Source organism: Falco biarmicus, chromosome 6, assembly GCF_023638135.1.
Source record: "Falco biarmicus isolate bFalBia1 chromosome 6, bFalBia1.pri, whole genome shotgun sequence".
Classification (NCBI taxonomy): domain Eukaryota; kingdom Metazoa; phylum Chordata; class Aves; order Falconiformes; family Falconidae; genus Falco; species Falco biarmicus.
In genome coordinates, this window is record NC_079293.1 from 22,427,546 (window position 1) to 22,449,943 (window position 22,398).

The following is a 22,398-nucleotide window of genomic DNA, read 5'->3' on the forward strand; positions in this document are numbered from 1 at the left end:
CTCTGCTATCCAGATAAGCCTGTCAATTCTGGCTTTATCTACCTACCTACCTACCTACCTACCTACCTACCTATGTGTGTGTGTATATATATGTACAGGTCAGTGTTAACTCTAAAGGCCGGATTATAGCCTCTGTACCATAAAGGTGTTATCAAAACTTTCACTGACTTCTGCAGGCCAAGGACTTCATGCACTTCTCTCACAAAAGTGCAGCTGGACAGTGATTTTAGAAGAATGAACAAAGCATACCTCTAAAACTTTGGATCATTTATGATGCAAAGACCAGTGTAATCAATGCCAGTATTTCTTGCCATTGCTATGCGTACACTGAAGTAGAGCACTGACAAGGATGGTACAACCTAGACAGTACAAAGAAAATGTAGATGCTCATCCAACTAAGTATGCCATGTGGCATACTTTAATGCTTTGCCTTAAAGGGAAATTCCAGTTTGAGACTGCAGTTTCCTGAACAACGTTTTTACTATACAATGTTAATAATTTCATTAAATATATACATAAATATTACACAGAAGATCCCCTTTTGGCACAAAAAATTAAGCAGGCAAGTGATTGCACTAGACCTCCTGAATACAGCTTTTGATTTATAAGAATGACTTGTTTAATGAAGATTCTGGAGATTAAAAAAAACCTAGATAGGTTTGAAGTGTGATCTCCAGACGATAAATGAAGATGACAGAGTCCATTCTCTACGCTACAATTAGTGCTTGTCTCCAAAAATATCGTCATGAATCAGCCTCCACATGCTGATTAGAAAATTTGTTTCCGTCTCATCTGCTTCTGGGATTTCTGTTCATTTTGAGAAGCCTCGATGTCTTTTAAATAGAGAACAAACAAAGGGCTGCATGTTTTGAAATACTTGAAATAAATAAGGAGCAATTTCTTGACATATTTCCTCATATACTTTACAATCCAAATGCTTTTAATATGAAATGGTTTATAACAAGAGCAATTACTGAATGTTAATCATTAGCATATATACAAGGGTGTGCAAAGAAGCAAGGAAAATACTTGAATATATACTAACCTTGTTCTTGACTTAGTGGTTATTTTACTCTAGACAATCTCTACCCTCCATTTTAATTCTAATACTTTGATTAGTCTTCTGCTGGCATGATAGAAGACAGATATGAAGACTATAGCTACTAGTATTACTAGAGTTTTATCCTTTTCCCTATATATAAATTCTTAAGAATACTGACTAAATTTTCAATCCCAGAATAAGTATTTTGCATTTCATTTGAATTTAGGAATAAACATTTTTTCCAGTGCCTACTGACACATCTGACAATATTCCTCTTGATTTAAATATGGCAGTTAAAAAAAACCAACAAAAACCCAAACAGCAACAAACCAGCTATTTTCTGGAAAAGCTTTGTTTCTGAAGATTTTTTTGTTCAAAATTCCCATCTGGGATAGGGCTAACATACCATGAGATGGGTTACCATATCTCTGCTGCTCTCTGTCCCTGCAGATCGGGTAATACCGATCTTTATAGAAATGCCAATGCTTCCCCTAGGAGCTTGGGTTCCCTATGCGTATGAATACCAATCCTATGGCACATGCCTAGTTTGGCAGAACCTTTTACAAGGACTTCTGTTCATTACATGTACACTACATAAATCATATATACCAAAGACGTGGCAGCCCTAGGCTGAATCCATAGTAGTTCCACATGCAGAGGAGTCACTGGTCATACTTATCTTTGTGCCTCTGTGCTCCTGTATGAAGCTCCATTGGCGAGCATTCTCACACCAGTGTGTTAAAGGAACGAAACATTAAAAAATGCACAAATTAACCATCCTAATAGCAAATTAATTAATGCAAATAAATGCAAATTCAATGCATTACCCTGGCATGGCATGCTAATGAGAAAACAAGTCATTTAGTCAATCAAGGAAATACGCAAATAAAAAACATCCTTTTCTAAGGTGCTTTGATGCAGAAGTCTGAAAGAAATTTGATACTTAAACTGTATTTTGGAGGCATGAATATCTATTTACATAGTTTGCAGTAAGGATATTCTACCATGTGTTTTTATTCCTTGCAAACCTGGCAATAGAAATACGACCAAAACAAAAGCATTTTCTGCTTCAAAATGCTGCAGAAAGGTATTTTTCACACTAATGTGGTTTGAAACTTACTGCTGAAAAAACCGCAAACAACTAAAATGTGCTCTCTGGATACTGGGTTGAAGGTAATGTTGTGATTTTAACCTTATCCAATGCCAAATGGCGCAACCAAACAGTCCGTACTTCTCAAAAGGTAACAAACAACTTATCCTTCTAAGACCTGCTGTTGCAAACAGTATTTGCCTTTTCCAGTGTGTGCACCTGAGGACCAGTATTATGGGCCAAGCATCAGATGAGAAGTTGCTACAGAAGCGCTGCTGCCTTCATGGAAATCATTGCACAGATGTTTTTGTGGATTATAAGCACGTATTATTAAACACACCACATACCAAGAAGGGTCAGAGCCTAGTGAAAAGTACTGGTCATCACCTGCAGTAAGAAACAGGATCAAGTGATGTAATCAAAGTTTCAGAATTAATTGCTGAGATACCAGCGCTGACTGAAGCAAGACACCAACGTTGTTAAATACCACTGTGCACAGCTGCTGTAGAGAAGAGATAACAACACTAGACACTATTCCTTTCTGAATAGTAAGTTTCAGGTCAGGGGCTAAATGTACTAAAAAATTACTTGCTGCTCCTTTCAGATTTTCACTGTTATCTGCTAAGCCCCTTCTCTGAACAATTTAGGATACACTAATTGCTTTGTAAAATATTTGAAAAGTAGCCATCTGAATATTTGACCATTGCTGTTAAATTACACTCTACTCCTTTGCAGCTAAAGAAGCAGAAGCAAATACTTTTATGCTGAGAAATGGACAAGCAGCTTGCTGGCAAAGCCTGTGCCTTCTTATTACTCTAATACGTTGTGGAAAAACAAAATTATACCACACTAAGACGTTAAACTGAAGTTCAATCAGTATCTGTGACATGCTTAACCCAAACACCTTTCTCTGACTGTATTGTGAAATTAATGGAAATGGAATTACTGCTTTTTTAAGAAAATAATGTACTTCCTAGTAGAGGAACAGTCACTCACTGGGCTTTGTTACATGGACTATTACCTTCTCAAGATCTATGTTGCTGTCTCCACAATATCTGTAACTATGCCAGAATGCATGGCATTTCCTCTATAGCTGATCTGGCAAAAGTAAACCCAGTGATGTAAAAGGGGATATTCGCATACTTGAAATTAAATATTTTGTAGAAAGAACCCTAAATTTTCCTCTATTCCCGTGTCTCAAAGGATTTTTCATTCTTTGCAAGTTCAACTTTCTGATACTTATTACTACTTGGTATTTCTTAGAGATTTAAACAAATGGCCATTGCTATCTTGCTAGTGCTTTCCATTTGGTAGAAGGATTAGCAATGAAAATTTTCATGTGGAATTACCTTATTTCATTTCCCTGAAACAGCACAACATGACTGAGCATAGTCTGACACACATTTTGTCAGGTGAAATAAATAGTGCAGTTTTTTGATGGACAAATGGAGGAATGCTCAAAGTCCATGTTTATTAATGTTATTTCATTACTCGCCATCTGTAACTATGTTGTATCTACATCAGCACATTTCTTTCTCTTCCTTGGTACCTTCTTCCCAGCACAACTAGAAGAAAGCCCAGGGAGCTCTTTTTAGGTAGAATAACTTGAAGATCCAGCAGCATTACACTTTTCCAAGGTCAAAAGAGAAAGATAATGGAAAAAATAGTCAAGCATTTTAAAGCTGGTGTAATTCTATAAAAAGCACTGTGAATTCATGGAGGGAAGGAGATGAACATGCTGTTCACCTGTAGCTCTGCAGTATAATTTTCATATCAAGTGTTAATGACAGGTAACCTCCCTAGAGATTTATTCATTCATTTTCTTCCAGGTACAGCATATTAGCCAAAGACTTTTCTGCACAGCCACTTTGCCATGATGTGAATTACAATTAACGCTAAGCAGCCAGGGGTTGTTTGTTAGATTATTAGAGCCAGTGAAGCTGAATGACTCATTCTATGCTATTTACAGAAAGAAGGCAAGCAATTCATCACAGGCAGGTGTTAATGATAGGCTACCTGGATCCCTATAGAGGAACGTCGACTCTTAAGAAACTCCTCTGCTTTTGTCACTAAGATGGCCTTGTCACTGGTTCGTATGGAGGTGCTCTGGCTGTCAGACGTGTGGCGCTGTGCAGCTGCAGTTTCCAGGGCAAGGTTCATGGCCTTGTTGCTGTCCAAACTGTCGGTGGAGTTGTACATCCCCCGCGCGTCCTGTGGCCATGGGGAGATCCTCTGAGTCCGGCTGTCGTGATATGCATCCTGGGTGGATTCTGTGCTGCTCTGTGCCGTGACTGAGATCAGTGGCTTGGAAGTGGTACGAGGGGGTACCGGTGGTGGTGTTTTTTTGTAACTTGTGTAAGTTACAGCTATGGAAAGTATTAAAAAAAGAAAAGAAAAAAGAAAAAGAGAAGTCAAGATTAATCTGATGGAACCTTCACAATAGGAATCACCTTAACTTTAAGATTATGCTATTTAAAAATGAAGATCGTGCAACATAGCACTCTGTGAACCTCGCTATTAGTTGAAAGTGTCTCTCAGAGTCAGGTGGGTATCCACAGCAACATTTCTTTTCAACCAGGAAGCAAGGAGTAGAAATGGGAGTCCCAGATTAAGGTGAAGAAGAAAGATAGTTAGTAGGATTTGTGTGTTAAGGCTTGTGCTGGGTAGGTGCACACTGGGGCTTCTGAGGTTGCTTCCACATACATAGGGTAAAGCTGATAAGAGAAATAAAGAAAGATTTTTTCCCCCTCTTGTTATCACTTGAACTGTGGGCTCTGTATTGATACAGTGTATAAAGAAAATAGCATCAATATACTGGAAAAAATATTATTCAGAAGCTCCTAATTTACAGTATGCCACACTTTAATCTTGAAAAATACTTCCAGGTATACCAGCTGGCATTAGGCAAGATTGGCTACTTACACAAGAAGCATCTTTTAAAAATATCCACAATATAGTTAATAAAGGGAAATTCCAGGCATGCAAAAGATGTTAAAATATATGCAAAGCTACTAGATATTTGGACAAGCAAAAACTACAAGTAATACCAAAAGCAGTGACTTTTTATCTATTATCCTGCAGTGAGCCTTAAATCCTTAGAACATGCATTGAAGGGGAATATACTTAAATGTAGAGAATATGGAAATATAGATCTAAAAATGGGTCTGAAACACTGTGAGAACTGGATACACATGAGCAGAGCTAAGACTTTTAGTCTGATGAGCAGAGCAGGTTTGAGGCTGGTTTAACATAGATTCTGTCTTGCAGCAAAAGGCTCAATAAAACATCCAAGAAAGCTCTACAGATGCAGAATTGTGCCAGTACTGCTTCCTTACAAAATTTTAGAGCTTTCATGGAGATAGACATTTATTCATTAATATCATACATCTGAATTTTCTAATTGTCTAAGCACACTATACTTTTTTAGTACTAATAAGAGCATTTCGGTTACGGAAGTGTTTTTTCCCCAAAGCATGTATAATCATAATTCATAAAATAAGCAACTGATAAAAAACCCACACTGTGATACAGCTTTCCATATTCCTGTACAGGAAAATCAAGTCCAATTAATTTCTTCCATAATTGCAGGAAGATAAAGAAAAATATGATGTTTTCTCATATTAATAATGCTGAAATAGTGTAATGTATACTTGCAGAGGCCAGGATAATAAATGACTTAAGGAAAAGGTTTGCTTTTTTCTGGTGTTCTTAAATGCATTGGACATTGCAACAATGATTCAGGTAACCTCGGAATTCGGGATACTTGCATCCAAAAAGGATTCTACGATAGTTCTTCTTCCTATTATACAAATATCAGCTGATGAGCAATGAAGTCAGAAGCCTCTGCAGCTGTGCTTTTTGATATGAGGCTATGGTGCAGCTTTCTGGAGAGACGAGGCCAGTTTAGGAATTTGCTAATACCTGGGACTGCTGAAACTGTATGGCCAGGCTAGCCTATGGGAAAAGTGAGCCTAGAGAAAACCACGCTTAAGTTTTGATTTTTTTGGTCATACAGAAAAGACAGCAAGGCAGAGCTAGGAAGTGAAAACCTTCATCTGAAGCACATTTTGAATTACTACTGATGCCACTCAATTCTGTTAGAGATTTAAAAAGTCTTGCTCTGAGCTAAATTGCTCTAACAGTGAAACACGTGAAAACACACTCTTCAGATTCTGAGACCATGTGCTTCTCTTGAAGTGCTGCTTTGTTGTCCTATCACCAATCTTATCTCCTGTCAGTTTTGTAACCAGCAGCTAAGAAGAAAGAAAACCCCAGTATTTTTCAGACGCTTTAGGGAATACAGAAAGTTCATGAAAGGAGGGAGAGGCTGTAGAGCTTGGAAATTAAAGATGGTGTTTTATGAGCTCAAGCAGTGGCTCTAAGGAATGTCTCCACTAAGAAAGTTGCCATAATACTGCTTCCTCACTTTCCCCCTGCAAATGTAGATGCCAGCGATCAAAGTGCTGGGAAGCATCAGAAATAGAGACAATGGCGTGTGATAGGGTGAGTGAACTCCAGAACAGGAAGCTATTTTTACCTGTAACATAAGACAGGTTATCACTGTTATAACTAATTTACTGGGTTTTATCGTCTGTCTTCATGCACAAGAATAGCAGTGAATAATGAAACATATGGTACATGTGATAATGAAACATCACAAGCAAGTATATCCCTACCACTCGAGCAGCAGATCACTTCTCTCTCTAATGAATATAAATGTTAAACTTCTTTTGAAACCCTTCATAGCTAATTTAATCTTCATTTACATTTCTAAAAAAGAAAAAATTATCCTTGTGGCAAAACCAAAACAGTCACTTCCCTTTTTTTTGCCTTTTTTCCCCCTAGGACTGAATATTTTATTCTGGAAATTTCTGATTGTTTCAGTAGAGTGACATGTCTTAAAGCTACCAAGTATTACAGCTACTGCAGTATTCTGGCAAGCATTTAATCGTGAGCACTAAACAGGAATTAAAAAACCTGTGGATTTTCAACAAGGAGAAGAAACGAGGAGAAAAACTGAAAGTCTGTGAAAAACTGGCTGCATATTTACAGTGCAATATGGCAGGAATAAATGTGATTAATTTCTAAGCTACAGTCACAGAGATCAAATATTTAGCAGGGAATAAAAAAAATCCATCTCTACACAGTTAATGAGTTCATATCTGGAACAACAGTTTCAGAGCCACAGAAATCTGGCACTAATTGGAGACTGTAACAAAATCAGGTAAGAGGATGGAGGCGTGAATTTGCAAGGCAAATCTTGCCACCAAATTCTATTTGCTTTAATCACTCAAGCGGTTCTAGTGAAGTAAATGGGATAACTTAGATGAATAATGTGATCAGGACTTGTCTTAGATAAACTTGGTATGTGTTGCAGATTTAAAAGATGACTACATAATAGACTAGGGGCTACATAATAGATAAGAAGAATATCTACATATTAGATAAGGAGAAAAGTAACCCTGTAATCCGTAGTTTACTGTTCATGCTTGCTCTTAGGTCTCTAATAAGTAAGTATTGGCTTAAGGTCTGAAAGCATGAAGTTTTATGTCACTTCCCATTTTTTTTTTTCCATTATGTCTGTGAATGTTCCTATTATCAACAGTAATGTCTTTTTCTATCATGTCCAGTTCTTGGCCCTAGCAGTTGTACATACCATGCATTATATATGGGAAGAAACATTTCATTTTTCTAACAGAAAATGGAGTTTTCATTTGTCATCCCCTACCTACGCTGATGGACAGGAGCTCCTGTCAGCTTTACATCATTTGGTACCCTGCAACTTTTATTTGCCTTAGTGGTTATTAGTTCAAAGTGAGCACATAAACCCCCCTCAGCGCTGTTTCACGTCTTCCCCATTTCTTGGGCCACCCTCCTACAAAATCCAGAGCTGTGGTGGGTTTTGCTGTCCCTGCAGGGGAGGCTGGTGCTGGGCCATGCAGCCCTGGGGTGCTAAGAGCTGGAGAACAACAGTGCCTGAGTAACTTCATCCAGGGAACTGGTGTTAAAAGCTGAACTAGGAAAAAGAAATCTGGGGTGGAGGATCCTTGTCTTCAGCCACAGCAGTACAAGCTGGGTGTCAGAGGCAGCAAAACATCTGGGGATGAAACACAGCGTGAGGACAGGGGTGTGCAAAAGCAGAGCACCAGGAGGGCAGAGCTGTCACAGTGTGACTTCAGCCTGATTTAAAGTGTGGCCTTCAGCAGGAGCAGACATGCTTCATGTTTTGACATATATCAATCCTGGATTGATAACAATTCTGTTGTTTCTGTGGCTCACAGAAGATGACCAAAGATTTCTGATTTCTTTCATTTCCTTAGTAGTTTTAGTGTGCATATGCTGGGCACTCCTGATATTTCTCTCACCAGTCCTGCTGCTGAGGAATGAGGCTCAAGCAAAGTAAAAGCAACAGCCTTCTGCCACACTGTTAATTAATTTGTAAAATCTAAAGCTGCTCTGAAATGCAAAGAAAAAGAAAGTAGATGGCACAAGAGGTAAATTTATCCTTATAATGTTTAAGCTAAACACAGAAGGAATTATGAAAAAGAAACAAATTTTCCTTCCAGTTCTATTCGAAGGCTATCTTAATATAGAAAGCTGAATTTATTTTTTGCCTTTTTTAATAAAGTGGGGAAAATATTTTTTTGAGCTTATACGATAGTCTGTCTCCATCTGTTAGCTTATGATCATCAACCAAAAATGATAAAAATAGTAAAAAACCTCTTCTAATTCTAAACTATACGAGTTCTAAACCATTTTAATCAAAGTATTAACTGTTCAGGTACTTGCCCCACTTCAACATAAATGTGCAATTGGCTCGACTGGATTTCCCTTTGAGGAGGAAGAGAAATGGAGAGAAACCAAAATGGTTCTGTGATCTTCATAGTGGGTTAGATTAAATGATGATGAAAACCAGGTACAAATTGTTCAGGAGAAAGGAGCAGGTAGCAATGCAGCATAACATGCATTAATTTGTCACTCAGGCAGTAAAAAGTGTAACACATCAATTTGTTTTTGTAAGAATCACTGCCTTTATGTAAAGACTGCAGTGCCTGTTTATGCCAGGTCCAGTTATTTTTTCCTAACACAACTTATATTTGATAACTGCCAGATGACTGTCACATATGCAAGTTTGCCTGTCAGTGCTGAATTTAGCACAGAGATGGCTACAAGTGACCTGTTCTGTAAAATGCATTAATTTATGTGCTTTGTGATCCCAGTCGGGAAGCGCCAGTCAGAACCAGGCATTATGGCAATACTGCAGAGTAACCAGGAAAACAGTCCCAGCACTGGAGAACTGGCAATTCGGTGGTTTGGATATATACAATAAAAATCCAAGGAAAGTGTTCTTGTAATTCATAAGTAACAGATTTTTTTTTTTTTACTTTAATTAATATACCTGGAAGTAGACTAGCCCTCTTAATCTATACTGCATTTAACTAAACTTGCTTAAGGTTACTGTTGCTACAGCCATAGAAATCAGTTACCCTGCCCATATTTCAGTGCCAACACAGTTCATACAAGAAATAAAATGACTAAAATAATTCCATTTAGATATGACTTCAGGTTATCCATAGAGATTCACAGAGAAAAGGCAGAAAGAGAAATGTGATGTATTTGATGAAATATCAGTGGCCGTAGGTGACATTCTGAACACCTTTCAAAAGGCAGCCTTTTCATAAATCACTGCTGTCAGTCCATTTGCAAGATAGAGTCATCTGAGGGGTTCTTACAAATCAGTGTAACCACTAAGCACTTAGTCAAAATAGCATTATTTAGGTTGAGATCACAAAGTTAACTGGATGATGAATTTACATAAGAGCACCACCAATTAAAGAAAACAGTTGTCCCTTATGACACACGGCAGGAGTAAACTGGATTTTCTGTTTTGTAAGGAGGTTTATTCAGAAGGAGGATAATTACTCTGCTGGGAGTGTGGAGCTGCCCTGGAGGCAGAGCTCCCAGGGGTATGTTGCTGCAGGCAGACAAGGTTTCTCTGCGTAACCACAGCGCCAAGAGAAACACGGTGCAGGCTCCCAGGCTGATGCTGGATCTTCTGCTTTGCACAGGGAAGGTGAATGCTAGCCCTGAAACCATTTCAGGAGAGGAGAAACAGGCTTTCTCATAATGAAAGGCTACAGTTAAATCTAATCCTGTATGAAAAGACCACTCAGTTATTGGTATAGTCTTTTGACCATCATGCATACTGTTCTAGCCAAAGGTTTCTACATGGCTGTCCTTGAAATGCCCTGAAATCTCTTCACTATGTTCCATCGTGGTCACCAGGACCTCTGAGCTACACTTCAAGTAAAAATGTATGTATGGACGTGTAACAGTTACTTCTTGAAACAAAGAATGATGAACAGTAAAAGACCATTAAGAAGCCAAAGGAGACTTTTGAGGAAAAAAATCTCAGCCACTCAAGGAATTTCTATTTCCCACAAAAAGAACGAACTCTTTGATGATTTTTCTACCAAGCCATGGATGTCAAAAATAGGAATACAAGTCTCTATTTAACACAGAAGATGCTGGGACACATCTTTTTACATATGCCTCTTGTCAACTTCCATTATACACTGGTCTCCAATGCCAAACAAAACTAAAAGGAGACTGTAGGATCAAACAGGCCAGTTCAATTTTTACAAAGCAAATCTGACTTTTAATAAAGTCAAATTTTGAAGTATTAGAAAGGAGGTTCCTTCCTGGACCAGTAATTTAAAGTTCAGTCATAATAAGATGACTTAGAAAAGCTTAGTTTTGGCATGTATAGATTCTGGCTGCTTAACTAAGAAAAAGTGATCAGCTAGAATGAGGGGAAAAGGTTAAGGAAAATTAGTCTGTTCGGATCCAAGTCTGCTGTTTTCGATGTGTGCCATCAGTGGCCACCTCAAAGACCTACATCTGTGATTTGGGGTTTACTTTCTCTTTTCAATGCTGGAGCAGTGTGTGCTCAGGCTCTGCACGGAAAAAAGCGTTTTGCTCCGTGTCCAGACCCTAGGCAGTGCTAACTGAATGTAAATTCAAGTCCTTCAAAGTACTTCACAAACACACCCTCTTTGCACTTCAATTGAAACATTGGCTGTATGTGAGCATAGGGTAGGCGAGGAAGTCACATTGTGCTCTCCTACGGTCTGGCCTCTCGCAGCCCTTTTCTCTGCTGCTCCCTGCATAGGCCCACACCTCCGCTTGCTGCCCTGCTAGTGAAAGATCCTGTCATTTCTGAGGGCTTTCCATGTTGAAGAGTTTCTCCATTTGTAAGGTTATGAGAGTGGTTTTTCGTACTGTAAGAGTACTCAAACATCGCAAAAACAGTCATTAAAACTTACCAATGTCATACTGTGTTTGCAATTCAAGAGAGAATTTTAATTAAGCTAATGCTTTTACTCGAATCCTGGACAGACTTCCCTCAAACATAATGAGATACATTAGCTATTAACATATCTTCCTGCTTCTTCCCTTTTCTCATTGAGCCCTCCACAACGAATCCTAGCTGGTAAAGGGAGCGGGTAGTTAGTTTCTCAGTAGAGTCTTTCTGAGCTTGGACATCCATGAAAAGAACCCTGTTTCTTGCTCTCCAGATTAAGCAGTAAGAAACAGTGATACATTCACAGTGATATTTTTGTAAGGTATTTTCTTGGAAAGACTGCTTACATGCAGGTGAGTTTTATCAGCACAGTCTATATCACAGGTCCTCAAACTACGGCCCGCGGGCTGGATACGGCCCACCAGGGTCCTCAATCCAGCCCCCGGTATTTAGAGACCCCCCGCCGGGGTTGGGGGGGAAACCAAGCAGCCGCAGACGACTGCCTGCCACTTCATCCGCGCGCCGTCCCCCTGGTTAAAAAGTTTGAGGACCCCTCGTCTATATGATGGGCTGCATTTTATTTAAACCACATAACCCAAAGCATTTTCTGTGTGGCAGGTATCTATAACTTCCTAATCTTTTTTCCTGATGGGTCATTTTACATGTACTATGTTTAGGTAAACCTGGATATTTGTTACACCCCAAAGTCAGATGTTAATTGATGGTCTTATGTTGCCATAGCCCATGGGGGCAAAATGCTGCATGTATCCTGTGCCAGTTTTTTAAGCAGGGTCTTTTAGTAACAATGAATTATATCATACCTTCAAGACAGTATTTCAGAACTATACATGGGAATCCATCTCACCTCATGTTAGCCACTTAAAAAACAGTCATCCAAGTCTACGTGAGTTGCCTGATCTCTTTTAGAATTACTGGGAGAAAAACAAGCAATTCTGGGGGCAATTCTTACCCATCTTAGATGCTCATTTTACCACAAAATGAATCATCCTATGCAGGTGCCTACTTTTCTCCATCAATCGTAACAAAAATCAAGGACAACCAGCTTAGAACAGGACATCTAATTTTGAAATGCCTACAGAGGTCAGATAAACTCCAACCAAAAGCTTTGCCCTTGTGACAGCACTGGTAGGACTCTGGTATGCATTGGGACATAACCTCTCCTGTCTTCCATTACCTGTGTTCAATGAAAAGGTGGGAGCTTCATCTCCTTTGCTCCACACCCCCTGTGAGCTGGCTGTTAAAGCAAGCCTGAGTGGAATTTGCTTGCATTAATGATGGAATCTTAATTTCCTGCTCCTTGATCCCTTCTGCTCGAGCCACTACATAGCAGCTAGTAATAGCTTTGCCCAAGGTCTTTTTGTAGCTCCACAGAGGTATTAAAAGCAAACCCTCAGTATTTCTGTAGCTTTAAATTGACTGCACAGTTTTAGGCACTGGACTAGACTGTACTGTTAATCTCACTGACGACGCAGATACTGAAGTCAGTGGAGTCAGACCAGTTCACACAAACTCAGGATCTGGACCATTATCATAACATAGGCAAAATTTGTGCTTCTTATATTTGCCTTTTTAAAACCTTTTTCAAAATATGTCACTGTAGACAGTGCTATCATATGAATCCCATATAAAATGCTATTTTTTAAGCAGCATCTGTTTCTGACATCTCACTGCTAAAGAGAATCTCTATAGCACTTGTGAAAAAAGACTGAAATCATTAGCATGGCACATAACCTCAATCAGAATTTAGTGGGGTAAGGCAAAATGACTGGAGGAGTTGTTTTTCTTTAAAAAAATCTCTGTGTGCATCAGGTTAGATGAAATATTCAGAGTAGATCAATTTAGCCTTAAGTTCTGTACATCTATCTGATTTTGTACAGAAAACTAACAATTAAGTGCAGATGCGACCACTAAATTTGGAAAAAAATGGAGTCTTAAGTATACAGTACAATCTCCCAGGAGGAGAACAGTATAAAAGGAATTACTGTAATCAAGTCATTCAGTGCGTAAGTTGTTACCTCCATATTGAGGAAACTTAGGTCTGTAGGCAGCCCATGTTACGTAAACGTTAAAATCTGTTTTGACAGTGTAATTAATGTTAGTCTCAAAACAGAAATGCAAATCAAACAAGACATCAAGATCAGGAACTGTAAGCCTTTGCCAAAGTTAAGAGACATGTGGGCAACACAAACCTCATGGATTGCTGATGGACTAGTTACAAAGGGTTCTATTTTAGATCAGTTAATTAGTGAGAAATTATAGCCTAACCAGCATCCTGTCGATGGTATGGCAAAGTGCTGACAGCTGTATTGCTCTTCTAAATAGCTCCTATGTGCCTCCAGAATACTGAAGTTGCATTAAAAAAATGCCATCTCAGTTTTTTGGTTGCAGGAAGGAAAAAGGTACCTTTAACTATACTCTATTTTATTTACAGAATGTAGGTGCAGCTTTTCAGGTGTAAAGGTTACATTTTTCACATCATCAAAACAGAAAGAGACAAAGAGAAAAAATTGCTCCAAAAGCTGAAAGTCACTCTTACTGGGCTACTCTTTTCACATTGAAATAAACCAGAAAATTTGAAAACGTTTTTCAATAGATTCAAACCAATATTGCTGTAATTCTGTACTTAAAAAAAAAAACAACACAAAAAACCAATTGCCTTGAACTCCCACATACCTTTGTCAGTCAAGTCAAATAATTTCCATCAGCCTCCTAAACCCACTTATGGTCATATTATGTAGGCTTATCATTGGTTTTGTTGGTATATTTTCTATTCTTATTCTTACAGTAACTATGTGCAGCTTGTGATTTTCTTTAACAGAGAGTAAGGAATTCTAAACTGAATGGGATGAGAAAAACCGTTTGCTTACTTAATCTTAAGGAAGTGTTGCACAGTAGAATAATTTTAACAGTGCATTATGATAATGGCCCTACATTATAGAATGTAAGTGATTACAATATATTTTAATTAAAGATAATTTAATACCTTTAAATCATTCTTTTAATCCACAGAGAGCTGAAGTCCGGACACAATCTGAGAGTGCACTTTTGAGATTGGCAACAATACAGGCAATAGTCAAATCAAGAAATCATTTTACCCAAGATGCAGATGGAGTTACTATCAGTGTCAAAACCAGTGCTCAGAACGCTACTTGCAGGCTGCCAACCCTGTATTTAAGTGCAGCAAATGATGCTCTTGACCCAGTAAGAGCACGGCCTTCTCAGTTATCCTTGCTTTCAGTGCGACTAGGATTTAATCTTTGGTTTCATCCTATAATGCAGTTTGAATAGGCTCGACTTTTATGTCAGATTTATAAAAGTTAGGTAGCTATACTGTGCTATCATTGTAGGCAACAAATAGGGACATCCAGAGGGCAACTTCTTTCATAGCAGATACCAATCCTAAAGAAGATAAATCACATTTCATTGACTATAATAGGACATTAATGTGACTGCCTTTGACAGCTACATTTTAGATATATGTATTAGGTGAGATGAATTTTTATGACTGAAATCTTTGGGGATTTTTTTTGGGTTTTTTTTGTTGGTTTTTTTTTTTTTTTTGTGTGCGTGTTTGGGGGAAGGAGGAAAAGAGTGGAAATATATGTATTTTTCTGGAGACAGAACTATCCCAAAGGATCAAGAAATGCATATAAAAATCATGACTCATTGATAGGTCCTTGATATTCCGTTCTCAGTCTCGGAAAGCCAAGAGATAGGTTACTCAGTTCAAACTCAGTATCTTCCCTAACCCTGTTTGGTTGTCCTCTAGCTGTCCTTGAAGAGTAGCAATGAGTTACTTGCTTGTTCTGATATTTGTGGTTTCGAGTGTGTGTATTTTAATGGACTATATTGTGAGGGTAAACTTTGGCCTTACAGTGAGTACAGAGTTTGCTAGTAAGCATCGGAATGCTGTTAGGTATGTGTAAGACACCTCGCTGTAGGTAGGGGTTTCTTAATTCTGTGTTGGTACACAGTAGGATCCATACACTGTATTCAGTCTGAGTCAAACCCACCTAAAACATCAGTATCTAATGCCTTTCCAGAGATCCTAGGCCCTCCTGCCTAGCTTACAGGTGCTTGCCCAGAAAGATGCAATTCTCTGGTAGGTCCCATGTGGATGTCTCAAATGGTACCAGCCAATTATCTTTGAACTAATCTGAATTTATTGTCATGGGAACTTAGACAACTAGTTTGCACGAAAGCATCTATGTTTAGACAACAATCCGGATGCAAAATCCACACCGCTCAACTAACTTGTCAGGCCAAAGGCTAATTCCCTCTGGTTATGCCCTAGGAATCTTTATTTTATTTTAGTATCTTTATTTTCTCTGATCCTCTGTAAAAAAAATCTTTCAAGTACATTTTAAGTATAAGGTTTACCAATTACCCCCTGGGGTAGATCCAAGTCTGAATAAAATTCCTGACACAGAAGTGGAGACTTACATTCAAGCTTACCTTGATGAAACTCCATTTTAGGGAACTGAAAATAGTGGATGGGAGTTGCTGAGAGGCTGCAGAGATGCGCAAGCATCCCAAGAGGTTTTTTTATATTAACAAAAAAGAGAATTTGCTGGAAGTAAAACTAAAGGTAACTATAAAAGGTTTTCTTGTACTACTGTGCCTCTCCACTGAAACATAGATATGGCTTTATTTAAATAGTGGAGAACTTTGTCTCTGCCTTCAGGTGCCTCCGTTACTGGGAAGGATTTGGGTGGCAGCTTCCCACTACCATTCTGTTCTCCTGGAAAAGGCGATTTTGCAAGTTAAAAATAATGTCCCTCAGGAGAAGTACATTTGTAAGTGGCAAACATTAATCAAAACGTCCTCGCCACGAGGCAGAACACAGTGAAAGCACCTGAACTGGCCTCCTTAAGTGTCTGATAATACATTTTTGGAAATAGCTTTACTGGCCAATGGACATTCTGGAAGTGGAAGGGTCCCTATAGAAGCGAGACCTGACTTGCCATAAAGGAGTTTATAGTTATTCTGAAGTGCAGCTCTCTTTCTTCACACATAGCCTCAGCTGGCCCTTGTGCCCTTGCTAGGACCCATGGGAGAGGAATTCCCCTGTGGCTGCATGCATTACAAATAAATAAATATAATGCATCAATTATTGTAAAGGAGCCACAGCAGAACACAACTCACACCCCTGTTGTACTGAAAGCATAACAAAGCTGAGGGCCAATTTGTCAGCAAGCAAAACTGGGTCAATGTAACTAAGCATAACTCTGTTAAAGTTAACTAATGGACTGAGGCCCTGATGGATGAAATATTACATGTGAGCTAGTAAAAATTAGTGTCAGAATGCAATCAAAATGATGTCTGCATACCCAGCACAGCAAGCATTGTAGTTCCAGTGCACATCTCATCATTATGGCTCCTGACATACATGCCTTCAACAAAACCCAGGACTGAATATATGCAGAGCTTCTGAGAATACTCCTTAAAGGTTTTTTCATTCATGGAGGAACACAGAAGGAGAAGCACCGGCAGGAGAGGGGTCCTGCTTTCTTACTACAAGGAAACATGATGAACTGGTGCTTCTAGGCTCACCCACCCTGTGAGCTTCCCCCAGCTGCACAGACACACCTGAGGACAAAAACCTCTGGCACCCTCAAGCTGAACAGCTGGGCTGAGATTTACCTCTGTCACTGTTACAGTCTATCATGTCAACAAGGCTTCAAACACTGCCCAGTGAATCACCTTCCTTGCATAATTTTTTTTCCTTATACATACTTGTTTGGTTGTTGTTGTATTATTTTTTTTCTCTGCATAACATGCTACAGAAAATGAAGCTGAGAAAACTGTGAAAACTGATCCCACAGAACAGCTTTGAAGCCAAATTCTGTCAGGGGATGGAGCAGGGGTGTCCTTTTTAATAAAGAAAGAAGCAGCTGTCTGGCAAATCTAATAGGTTACAGAGGAATTATGTCAAGCGCAGAACAGCAGGAGCAAGGGAGAAACACTCATTACACATTTTTTAAACTAACCATAGATGGAGGGCAGTGACTTCATTTTTTATCTTTGCCTCTGCAGATCATCTGTACCAAGGAGAATGAAAATTATGAAAAGCTCCTGGCTACCGCTCCCACTGTTTTCATGCCTCATCAGCCTAAAGAGGCCAGGCAGCCCTGATTAGCACAGCTTTACTCTGTCTCAGGGAATCCCAGACTTACGAACAGTTGCAATGCCCCCTTGGCCATCCTCTATTGAACTCTTTGAACCAAAGGGCCTGTGTCACCTTCATCCTGGTGACTCCCTGGGCCACTTCCACCATGTAGAACAGCTATTAAACAGCAGTGTCCACATAGCAGCAGAACTTCAATATATTTAAAAGAATTAAAGACTAATTATCCCCCCTTTATAAGCCCAGAGCAATGAAAAATGTGTATCCAAGTGTAGAACTGGGCTTATCGTTTGTTAGTGTAAGATTTATTCTCACAGTATAGGCACACCAAGTTGGCACAGCATCAACATATTAACTCAAGTTCCCCAAGTGCTCCCACAGATATATGGTATGCTGCCTGCAGAGAGTCAGAATGCCAGATAATTCCATGGGGCCCCAACAGTAATTAAGCAAAGTCAACAGGCAAATTATAAGTGAGAAAACAGCCTTCTATATCTTATTTGGACTTAAGGTTTTGTGGTTTTAAACATGCCTGTTGTGGATATCACTGCTAGCTGTTACTTAGTAATGGATACCAGTAAAAACCTCTAAGACTCAGCATTTATATCTATAGAGAGAACAGAAACTGTGGAAATGTTACTTCATGCATATGTTTTTCCCTATTTGGCTGGGTTTTCTTAGCCACAGCGTGTTGGATTAAGATCCAAGCAGCCACCTGCATGAAGTATCTTATCCTTGAGGAAATAAAAAAAAAAGTAATGCATTTATTGATCATAAAATATTTTTCTTTTAGGAACTGAGGAGTGTGTTTTCCCAATTTTTATGTTTATAAACAATTATAAACCCCCTCTGAGCCTTCTCTTCCGCAGGCTGAAGAGTCCCACCTCTCTTATCCTTTCCTCATGGGAGAGATGCTTGAGACCCTTTGTCTTCTTAGTGATCCTTCAGTGAACTCCATTAGCTTCATATGTAGTAGCACCAAACTTTTGCCTGCCCTGGTATCCTCATATCTTTGGGGAAAAAAAAAAACCCACAACAAAACCAAGCCCAAAAGGAATAACTACTTTCATTAGGGTTCAGACAGCAACCAGAGAATCAGTCCTTTCGGGGTCTGCAGGGGTAGCTGTGCTATGGAACAGTACAACTTCTCAATCAAATACCATATTTTCATGCCTTTATGTTTGTAGGTACATGACCATGCAATCTATTTACTGGCAATGAGAGTTTTGTTGCTAAATGTCAAATGTGCACTAAAAATTCACCCTACGTAGCCCCTTGTTTAAAAAATGGAAATCTGGAAATAGCTTTAAGTCAGGAGAAAGGAAACCTGCAATTTCTCAGGCATTCTGTGGAATCGTATGAGCTGTAATTGAAAACTCCCTCATGCAATGTGACCTTGTCTGAATTAATTGGTTTTGGAATTACTGCTCAATAGTTCAGCAAATGTGGAATTCTCCGAGTTTACTCCTTGCCAAGCAGAGTCCTACTGGCTGAGAAAAGTAAAATGGACAAAAGACAGTTCTCTACTTATCACCTTTTTCAGTGGACTCTTCCATACACATGAATTTAGTAAAGCTACCTACTATGAATTAGATAAAAGGAAGTACATATACAACCGATCTGACAGGTTTGCATTTTGCTGTTTTCTAGAAAAATGAAGTCACTGTAATACAGTGTACTGGTCACTTAAGGCGAGTAACTATATCCCCTGAAACCAGCAGTGCTTCTCCAAATATTGACTGGAAATCCATGAAGCAGGAGAAGTGATCTTGGACTGACACCTAAGATAGGATAACAACCCAGGATGCTTTTATGTACCATGACCCAATCCCCATTTTGCTGAAGTCCATAGCTAGGTAGATTTTTTTGTCATTAAACCTTTCATGAAAACATACAGTTGTAGCCAAAAAACAGGTTAGAGGAAAATGCAAAGTAGTTTTAAGAAACTGAAAAAGATGTTCCCTTTTATTTATCAGACTAAAAGCTGAAGAACTTAACTGAGGCAACTTGTCACAGCACTCTCCAAACTACCACACTGTGACAAGGTCTTTTACCATCTCATACCAGCATACTCTTCATGCCAGTCCCTCTGCTGCCTTCTCCTCATCTCACCTCATGCGGGGCATGTGTTCTCTCTTATCTTGCTTCTTCCTCTCTCTGCTTCTTCCTTGGCTGCTCTCTCTTCATTGGCTCTCTACCCCTTACCAGAACCAGCCTCAGCTGCACCTTATCTACATCGGCCAACACCCCTAAAGCCAGCCCACAGTTGCATTTATCAATGCCAATTAACCCAACTTCATTCCTCTACAGCCACTCAGTCAGTGCTAGTTGCTGGAGAAGGATTTCCTACCTCTGACCAGAGTGCTTCAGTTCCTCCTTATACGATATTTAGTCTTTTCTGCTTCAGCAGTTTCAATTTGCATATAAAAGCAATATTCACTGAGCAGATATCCCACCTGATGGGTGAGTGTCCTGAGCAGCAGGCTAGAGTGGTAGTGTCTCTCTCAGTAAAGGTGAAAGTGGTTTATACAATGTGTAATAATGCCATCAGGAGAAAGTGAGTGTGCCCCCCACATCTGAAAAGGCAATAACCTGGTTTTGGTTATCCTGGATGGCCAAAGGTGCAAATATCAAATCACTCTCTGTCTCAGAACATGGATTTTAACATGTCCTTTTGCTTCACAGGAGATCATCCTAACTGCTACCTGCAGTATCATTGCAACCCAGTAATATTTCTGCATTCATGGTAAAACCGAACAACATCAGCAGGAGAGAAAAAAAAACAACCCCTGTGAGGAACTATAACACATGGAATAAGACATATAGAGTACATCTAACAAAAATAAGTTGGCTTTCTCAGGCAAAGGGCTAACAAGGGAGAGAGTGGTTAATATCTTCCAGACCTCCTCATTGGTTACGTTTTCATAGCACAACCCAGCGTTGTACCAGGGTATTTAAATTAATTTTCAGTAAGACAACCTAGGTATTGCATGTGGGATGATGTGTTACTGCAGCACTGCTCCCAGCCTAGCGTGCTCTGCTTCCCAACAGGGCTACACAGCCAGGGCTCACTACGCACTGAGCTGATGGTGCCACGGCTCTGCTACTTCAGGTAGCTTGCACACCTCCCCACAGCACTCTGCCACACTACTCAGACTTCACCGGAAAGAAGCCTTCCAAGTGAACACAATAGGGAACCGAGCTGGTCCCACCTGGAAAAGCGACCCAGATTTTGTGAACTTTTCCTGAAAAGCAAAGCATTGCTTGCAAGAGTAGCAAAGATGTAAGGCAGTAATACTTAGGATGACTGCTGCACTCTGTGACTTCCCATTCAGGAAATTACATGTTGTCTGTGATGGAGGGGCAAGGTGGGAGGCAGCAGCAGCTGGAGCTGTATTTTCTCAGCTGTGCATCTGACAGCTGCAACTGGATACAGTTCAGAGACAGAAAGCATACGCTGTCATTCAGGGCTTTTAACATGAAGTACTTTCTACTGGGTTCATTATCTCTTTACAAAATGAAACAGGATGGCTAGAAATGCCATAACCACAATAAAATATGAGTATTAGCAGGGGTCACACAGAGTCCAGGTCTAGCTACAGTGTGTGCGCAAGGCTGGCTGCCTCCTCTGCATTGTCATTTGTCTCATTCATTTACACCTGGGGCAACAGGTAGTGCCCTTTATCTTGTCACACAGACTCCATCAGAGGTGGAGAAGTCTGGCTTCAAAAATAATTAAGGTAATAATTAAGCTGTGTGGGTCTGTGTAAAAGTTATGTGTTTATTAGTACCATAGATATTACCAATGAACCTACTGGGCTTTCTCTGTAAAGTTGTATACATTCAAAAAGAGCTAGTTAGCTCTTATCCCATCGATTAGAAAACCCTGTTTACATTCTCCATTAATAATGTCTCACATAATATTCATCATAGCTGCAAACTTCTTACCTTCTGAAAGGTGCTAATGCATCTAGGAACATTTTAGGAAAATGCATGCTGTAAATATATATTCCATACTTCTGTAACTGAAATCATAGATCAAATATTGCAGTTTTAATTTTTGATTTACATTTTTAGTTACATGAATTAATTTTTAGCTAAGCCTGTGTGTTATGATTTAATTGCTTTACAACATCGATAAGAGGCAGTCATGACCTATATTACTAAAATTTCAAGTAATAATTAAATTGCCATGCCTATTAATTTTCTAAGAAATTGCTTTAGTTTCTTTGCCAAGAAGAGTTTGCTACATCAGAAGCTAAAAAGGAATTAATGTAATGTAATTTTCCTAAGAATTCAAAAGACTGAATTTGAACTGAAGGCTGATGTGAAACTTTGACCTTTTTGACGTTTATTTGAATGAAGCCCATATAAATGTCAAATATCTGCCAACACCATTTTCACATTCCAGGCAACTGCTTCTTTTGCAGTTTTTAGAGAGGACTGAAGAAGTAAGATTATTTTTTTTTTTTTAATCGTAGTAATGATAGGAAATGAAGCATCTCCCTCCAAAGTGACAGGGCCTGAAGAGAGAAATAGGGAAGATTTACCCCTAGGGGTTTTAAAAATGAGAACTTATTTGGCAACTGAAATTTTCAACTAATAAGGAATTACATAATCCTTAGTATTCTTTAAATCAGATAAATATTACTAATTTGAATATTTACCCTACAGAGAAGCTGAGGAAAAACTTGATCAGTGGTACAGAGAAAGTATTTTGAATATAGAACCACACTCAGAACTGTATATAGTCCATAGGCTTGGAAACAGTTTTGGCTCAGAAAAACATCTCAAATAAACTTTTTACTCCACAA

The 22,398-nt window shown here is 39.1% G+C and overlaps 1 protein-coding gene across 1 annotated transcript in view; it reads right to left on the minus strand.

Moving 5' to 3' along the window:
- DLGAP2 (DLG associated protein 2) overlaps positions 1 to 22,398 on the minus strand; it is a 109,572-nt gene that overhangs the window by 33,358 nt on the left and 53,816 nt on the right. Inside the window, exon 6 of the mRNA XM_056344472.1 lies at positions 4,149 to 4,498. Within this exon, the coding sequence (XP_056200447.1) occupies positions 4,149 to 4,498 (350 nt within the window). The remainder of the gene's footprint in view (positions 1 to 4,148; positions 4,499 to 22,398) is intronic.